This window comes from Echinops telfairi, unplaced genomic scaffold, assembly GCF_000313985.2.
Source record: "Echinops telfairi isolate 266 unplaced genomic scaffold, ASM31398v2 ScPeMD7_3533;HRSCAF=4204_0, whole genome shotgun sequence".
Lineage (NCBI taxonomy): Eukaryota > Metazoa > Chordata > Mammalia > Afrosoricida > Tenrecidae > Echinops > Echinops telfairi.
Window position 1 is genome coordinate 9,897,714 of NW_022107431.1, and position 7,641 is coordinate 9,905,354.

At 51.7% G+C, this 7,641-nt stretch overlaps 1 protein-coding gene across 2 annotated transcripts in view; it reads right to left on the reverse strand.

Moving 5' to 3' along the window:
* The window catches only part of SNX9 (sorting nexin 9), an 82,194-nt gene that overhangs the window by 21,446 nt on the left and 53,107 nt on the right, over window positions 1-7,641 (reverse strand). For both annotated transcript variants that reach the window (XM_045294415.1, XM_045294414.1), the window contains exons 7-9: window positions 4,269-4,353; window positions 1,030-1,155; window positions 823-940 (exon numbers count right to left, since the gene is read on the reverse strand). In XM_045294415.1, coding sequence (XP_045150350.1) covers window positions 823-940; window positions 1,030-1,155; window positions 4,269-4,353 — 329 coding nt within the window. The remainder of the gene's footprint in view (window positions 1-822; window positions 941-1,029; window positions 1,156-4,268; window positions 4,354-7,641) is intronic.

Sequence of the window (7,641 nt, forward strand, 5' to 3'; positions counted from 1 at the left end):
ACACTGGTACAGATAGGAACTGGAGACAGGGAATCCAGGGTGGATGATCCCTTCAGGACCAGTGGTGTGAGTGGCGATACTGTGAGCGTAGAAGGAGGGTGGGTTGGAAAGGGGGAACCAATTACAAGGCTCTACATGCGACCTCCTCCCTGGGGGACGGACAGCAGAAAAATGGGTGAAGGGAGACGTCGGACAGAGCAAGATATGTCAAAATAATAATTTATAAATTATCAAGGGTTCATGAGGGAGGGCAAGTGGGGAGGGAGGGGAAAAAATGAGGAGCTGATCCCAGGGGTTTAGGTGGAGAGCGGATGTCTTGAGAATGATGAGGGCAATGAATGTACAAATGTGCTTTACACGATTGATGTCTGTATGTATTGTGATAAGAGCTGTATGAGCCCCTAATAAAACGATTAAAAAAACTCACATGATGTCTTTTGTAGGAAAAAGCGTAGCAACAAGGACAGCATCGCACTGCTCACACAGTCTCCATGACTGTCTGAGTACAATGCAGGTACACACACACACTCACACCGGGAGCTTCCCGGGGGTCGTGGGAAAGGATGAAAGGCAGTGGCATTCCCTCACAGACTTTGTGGGGCTCCTTCATGGACACACAGTGCGGGGAACCCTCTCGGCAGGTGGCTCTCAGCACACAGGTGCACTGTGCCATGGTCCCTGCCTCAGGGTTGGCTTCTTCACTGTCGTCAAGCTCCTACCTTGAGCTCTAGGTGGGAAATGCCATTCCTGACTGACAGGAGGGTGATTTTCCTGGGGAGCCTCTTTCCTGGTCCTCCTGGGTCCCCCGGGAAGTGTACTCACCTGTGACCTGCTTATCTGGAAGAGACGGGATTGGAATGGCTGTCCCAAACTTCCCCAGGAGACGCTCGTACAGCCAGTCAAAGTGCTTGTACCTGTGATTCACCGATCGATTGGTGTTCTGGGCAACGAGGGCAAGAGAAGACTGTTACACATGGCCCTGCTAGCAAATGGAGGGAGAGCCGGCTGCTCCCGTCATTGGGTACTCACCGTGGGTGTCAACTGGTACTCGATGTAGCTCTTCAGCCCATACATCTTGGAACCTTTCTTGGGGTCTGCTACCAGGCAGTCGAATGTGGAGGTAGGGTACACCCACATCGGGCCGTAATCGCCGACCTACAAGATAGTCCAGAGGAGCCAGTGGGATCACGTGGGAAAGCGGGAATTACAGCTTTGGAGGGTCCTCTTTCGGCAGTACATGAATACTTCCTGTTCCCATCAAATGCTGTAGTTTACACACCCACTTGTGGCCAACCCTCTCCTCCCCACGTGGGCACCTCAGCCTGTGGAGGGGACACCTGCTGCCTGTTCACGCTCCTCCCCAGGGGTGTGGACAGAACACAACGACCCTCTCCTCAGCTCAGTGCCTCTCAAGCTACGAGTGAGGAGGGCTTCCTTTTGGTCTGTTTGTTGAAAGTCCCAGTGCATCGCAGTGGACAGTTTTATAAAACAGAGGTACACGCTTGATGTCTCAATAGGCCAAGTAGTGGTCAGACCTTTCTGCACACGCACCCTCAGTTTCGGGATGTGGCTCATGGAGGCTGGTGGCAACGCATGCAGGTGAGCCACTGGCCCAGCCCCCACTCAGCGGAGAACTGTTCCGGCTTCCTAAATGAAAACGGCTCATCTGTCTGCAGTGTCCGTGCAGAGGCGGGCCTCACAAGGAGGTGCCGGAGAGCTGCCTTCCTGTGGGTCTGCGCCTGCACAAGCTCTTTCACTTCTTGTTTCCAAGTGACAGCCACCCGGGCAGCTAGGCCTGCCCACAGAAAGTCCCCATTCTTCCCCTTCCTGACCAGGGACAAACGTCCAGGCACCGTGCACTGCAGACCCGCTCCGCTGCAATGCACAGCGTGCTGAGGAGTGTGGCACTTGGCCTGTCTACAGAGTGCCTGTGGATAGTCGGCCTCCGGAGTCTTGGCAGGCTAAGCCAGTGGATATTGAGTCACACGGGCTGTGCCCGGCACTGTAGAGAAGGCTGGGCTCGCGCTCGATGGCCGGGCTTCTCAGGGGCAGGGAAAGGAGCTCTCCGTCAGCCCGCCAGTTCCCGCTGTTCAGCTTCCCTGTGCTTGGTGATGGGCACTCAGCACTGAACCTGGTTCTCGGCACCCTGTGCGCACACCCCCCAGGCCGTGGAGGACGGTGGGCTCGTGGGCCTCTCCTACAGGCCCTGCAGGCACTCCTGTGCTCTCGGTGGCTCTGGAGCTGTCTCATAAACCTTGGTTGAGATCCACATATCAGGGTGGTCGAATGGTATCAAAGAACATAGTAAACGTGGGAGGGGCGGGAGGGGGGGGGGGCGCAGGGGAGGGAGGGGAAAAATGAGGACCTAATGTCGGGGGTTTCAACGGGAGGGGGGGGGGGCTGTGTTTCTTATATAGGAAATAGGCCCATCTTCTTGAATTTGAGCAGAAAAAAATCATTTAAGTGACTTATAACGATCTAGGAAGAAGTCAAAAAGACAATCCACAGGTGGTCTGTAGAAGGGCAAAACTGGCTCACAGAACAAACGGTCAGGGAGACACAGCAGGAGTTGAGAGCAGTGGTGGACAAGGGGAGGCTGCGCTGAAGGAAGAGACTGCTGGGGCTGCGGCCTGGGGGCAGGGCTGGGCAGAGACAGGGGGTGGAAGGAAGCAGCACCCACCTGCCCTTCCTACAGGGAGCACCTACTGGGCAAGGGCTGGGTGCGCAGAGCGACACTGCAGAGGTGCTTTTGGCTAGTCCCAAAGGTGGTTGGAGAGAACCCCCAGCATTCCTCCAGGGGGCCCAGGGCAGGAAGCGCTCTGAAGGCTCTGAGCAGGACTGTCTGGAGCCACCTCTTGGTGACAGGCTGAAAGAGACCATGCTGACCTGCTGGAGCCTCTTCTAGGCCCCCAGGGGACTAGTGGGATGGGCCACTGTGCCTCACAAGCCAGCTCGAGCTGTCTCCTCTTTCCTGGACTCAGCCGCTCTCCTGAGCTCCCGTCTGTGTGGGGAGCCTGCCTGCAGGACACGGAGCCCAGTCTGTGCGAGACCTGTGGGTCCCTCAAAGGCTCCACTCCACAACCAGCAGGCTACAGCAAAGGCCCCTTTAAGAACTGGAGGGTCAGGGCCATGCTCGGATTCTCTGGAGGTGCTTTAAATATCATGGAAAGAACACATCTACAGTATTTGAAAAAGAAAAAAAAACAAACCTGGCAGAAACAGAAGATGAAAATACGCTGGATCCAAGCACTGAGCAGCTCTGTTGTAATGGCTCCAGGGGAAGTGGGGCCCTTGGGCACCGCCCTTCACCTGCTGGTTTCCCCCGGTGGATTCCCAGGTTTTAACATCATGGGGACAAGGAACAAAGCCCCCACCACCACACTGAAGCTTCAGCAAGTCTGTCAGGAAGCAGAGTGCAGGCTAAGACCCGATGCTGCCTCAGCCTGGAGGGAGCTGCCTGCAGAGCCAGCAGGCAGCTGGGCAGGTGCTCAATGGTCATGTGGACAGCAGCAGGCAGTACCATCGTTCTCAGAGGCTACTTGGGAACGGACGGCTAGTTCACGCTCCATCAGCTATGGAAATTGGGACGAAACCAACATGTTCCCTTACACGATGATCACGTTGTCCTCAGATAGATAGCCCCATTACACCGCTAACTCCCAGCTTTTATTTACAAGTTCCTGTATCTTGACAATGGCTTAAGTGCTCAGCCAACACCCAAAAAAAGGTCTTCAGTTCAAACCCCTCAGTCGCTCTGCAGGTGAGAGTGTGGCCACTTGCTTCTGCAGAGACGATGGCCTTGGAGACGCTGCAAGGCAGTTCGACGCGGTCATAGGGGCGATGAGTTAGCAGTGGGTTTTCTTGACGTGACGGCTCTCTGACTAAGGATCAATTCACCAGCACACAGGAAAAGACCTCATTCCGAGAGCATGCATGTACTTTGCCAGGGTGAAAACTTGTAACTATCTGGATTGGGTTTATTGTACAGCTCACTGTGTGGAACTGACCCAGCATGTACATTACACTTCAAGAGGGTCTACAGGAGACCAACCATGCCAAGAACACACATGTGGGAGTTGTTGACTCAAGCACTAATATTCTAAAAAATAAACCATGGAATGACAGGCATTCGTCTCTGTTAATTCCTTCTCGTATTTTTAAATTACTACTGTATTAATTTCAACTATCTAGAACATTACAAGCATTTAAAAACAACTTTGCAAACATTCTGAGGAACACAAAAGAGCACACGGAATTAAGGCACTTACAATGATGGAAATCTTCTCTTTGGGTTTTGCTAGTGGCTTGGCCAACAAATACTGATCCAACGCCGGTTTTGCAAATCCAGGAAACCTGATCATGAAGACAAACGCTCCTGAGGCTTTGCACCTTTCCTGGTGAAGCTCCCACCCCTCTCCCACAGGCACTCGCTCTCTGAGCGACCAGAGCTGGAAACTGTGGTCACTGACACCTGACATAATCAGATGGTTTAATGGCCAATCGTTATCTAATTACGCTTTATCTTGGTCAGAGCCCAGTTTGGTTCCAGAAGGTGCAATATTTACAGGTACACTTTGCTTCCCTGCACCTGGAACATTCTTAGCCCCCCCCACCCCCACCCCAGCCTCCACAGCACAGGGCAGACGAGGAGAAAACCCTCAGTCCATCGGAGGGAGTTGAGGTGCCCACACACGTGCACAGCCCATACCCACATTCACACCACATGCCAGCATTTTTACTTCCAGACGGGAGGTTCCCCTCTGCCCGCTCTCCCTCCGGGGTCCCCCGAATCTGCCACAGAGGCGTCCTCTGCTCAGTCACAGGCTGGCCCTCTGCTCCTGGAACTGCCAGGTCACATGAATCAACAGACATGCTTCAGTTCAGGCCCCACAATGAAAGGAGCAGGTTGGGCTTCTCCCAGAAACCAATTCTCCACCCAAAGGACCTGTCTTAAATGGCTCAACAACCGGGTTCACAACTAGTCGCTCAGGGGGCTGCTTTGGGTGTGAAAATACTTTAATAAACAGCACTAACAACAATGAGGGGTGAAGCCCCAGAAAGCAGAATGTCTAAACTTTCTCTCTCTCTCTCTCACACACACACACACACACACCCCAGCAGCAGCAGCAAAAAAACCCTACCTCAGCCAGAGCACTTCTAATTTTACTCAGACACTAAGACCAGCGGGTGCCCAGGGGCCAGTGTGCTGGCACGGTGTCTTCCTCTGTTCTGGCCTCATGTCCCCGCCCGATGATTCACTCTGTAACGTGCAGCTCACGACACAGCAGATAGCCCGTCCTGAACTTCAGCCCCACACTTAATAGCTGTGTGACCTTCTGAGTTTGAGTCTCCTGGGGTAAGGAACGGACCAGGGCCATCTGCCTTCTCAGATGATGGGGAATTACCGTGCCAACACTGCACGCAGAGTCTAGCAGGCACCTGTCTACAATGATGTGACCTAAGTATGCCCTCTTTTCCTTGCAAGCAGTCCCCACACACGATGAAGACTGGAGAGACCACTCCCACATCAGCTCCTGGGGAGACCCCATCTTACCCCACTCACCCCACTGAGCCACAGAGCCAGGGTTCGTGCTCTGAGGGTTATCAGAGTGCTCACTCACACTCACAACACTTTCCTCTTTCCAAGCACAGACCTGATCGCATGACTGGACCACAGCTGCCACGCAAAATGGATTACAGAACGTGTGGGTCTATTTTTAAAAATCTTACAACGGTTTAAAGTTTGGCTCTTTTATATGTGAGCTGAGTGAATAAAAATACCACAGGCTTTTACATTGTTCCCAGCTCCACAGACAGAGAGGGACACCTCAGAGGCCCGGGCTGCGCTAGCTTGGCTTCCGCCTGGAGGGACATTAAAGAAGAAAGGTCCGTCATTGAAACCAAGTCCTTTCCTTTACAGACGAGGAAGCTGAGGTTCAAGCAAGTCAGTGAGGAGGTGCGTGGCAGCACCCGCGCCCCCTACTGTACAGTAAGTTAGTGGGGAAGCCTAGGGCAGCAGAGAGTACACCCAAAAGGGGTCACAGGTCCTGGGGATAAATATGAGCCCAGCTACCAACACTTAAAAGGCTTCCAATCATTTTCTCAGAGAGACTTGGCTTTTTCAGTGAAGCAATGGGGTAAAATAGGCATTATACTTAAATGAGACTTAAATAGACCTTGTGTTTAGATTCCACGAATTGAGAGCAATCTAGATTACTGCCAACAACACTGAGAATGTCTAATTTGACTGTGAGACACAGGCGGCCCGAGAACGGACGGGCGACTTTTACTGTGCATGGAACTGAGCCTGAAATCATGTCGTGAGGGGCAGTGGAGAGGAGGCAGGGAAGGCGGACCGCCAACAGAGCGCGTCCACTCACCCGGCACTACGGAAATATGACTCACGGAGACTTGTAGAATTCATTAGCTGTACTTCTGTGTAGCTCTAGTTATCTAGTAACCAGTCCAACAAACATGACCAGGGGCTTCAAAAAGTTTATGAAAAATGTCATGATCTCTTAATTCCATTTGTCCACACATTTCTTGACGTTCCCTCCCATGTTCTTCTGGACACAGATTCACAATGAGAACGTGACGTCAGGAGATCTAACTAACTCAACCAGAATGAATGGATAGAGGAAGAACCCCTGACCCTTATTTTCCTCTCCAAGTCCACAGCAGTGGACCAGACTCGCCAGCTCTGTCTCTTTGCTTCTGCCTTGCCTGACAGCATTCGGCCGAACAGCACTTCTTTCCACAGCAGCCAGCAGAGCGTTAGGGAAGGTCTCCTGAGAGCAGTCATCCCTGCGTGCGCCTGGGACGTTACACGGCGGGCGGCCAGAAAGAACACATCTCTTCAGCCACACGGATCTAAACTAATAACACATCCCGGAGAATCTGTCACCGTGCTCTTTCCCTCATTCTTTTAAACCAGTGGTTCTCAACCTGCCTCATGCTGCGACCCTTACAGTTCCTCATGTTGTGGTGACTTCCAACCATAAAATTATTTTCGTTGCTACTTCATCACTGTAATTTTGCTACTGTTATGAATCATCAAGTAAATATCTGACATGCAGGATGTATTTTCATTGTTACAAATTGAACATTATTGTGAAATATTTATGTGTTTTCCAATGGTCTTAGGTAACCCTTGTAAAAGGGTGATTCGACCCCCAAAGGGGTTGTCACCCACAGGTTGAGAACCTCTTTTAATCAGTGTCTTTTAGGGAAAATATTAAACAAAAAAACCCACATAAGACTTAAAACCATCTCAGGCACAGTTCACACAGCAACCAACAGCCCGGGAGCTAAAGGACTAGGTCGAAATCCTGACTGGACTTCTCCCCACCTGTCTAAGTTTGGGTGGCTCCTTCCCGCTGACAGGGCCTTTGGGGGTAAATAACAGGGCATGGAGGACTTCAAAATGTTTGTGGAAAAAAGGATGAAAAGTTAATGGGATTTTTCCCATGAGATTTAAAGCCCCCTCATGGACAAATTACTTTGTACAATGTGGGTCACATGGTACATGATTTTTAAACAGCTGGAAAGAGCTGCATATTAGTATCGTTATTGGCTTTTCCATAACATCACTGCAGTGCTAACATGCCACAGAGTTGATAGCGGTAAGAATAACAATATTGG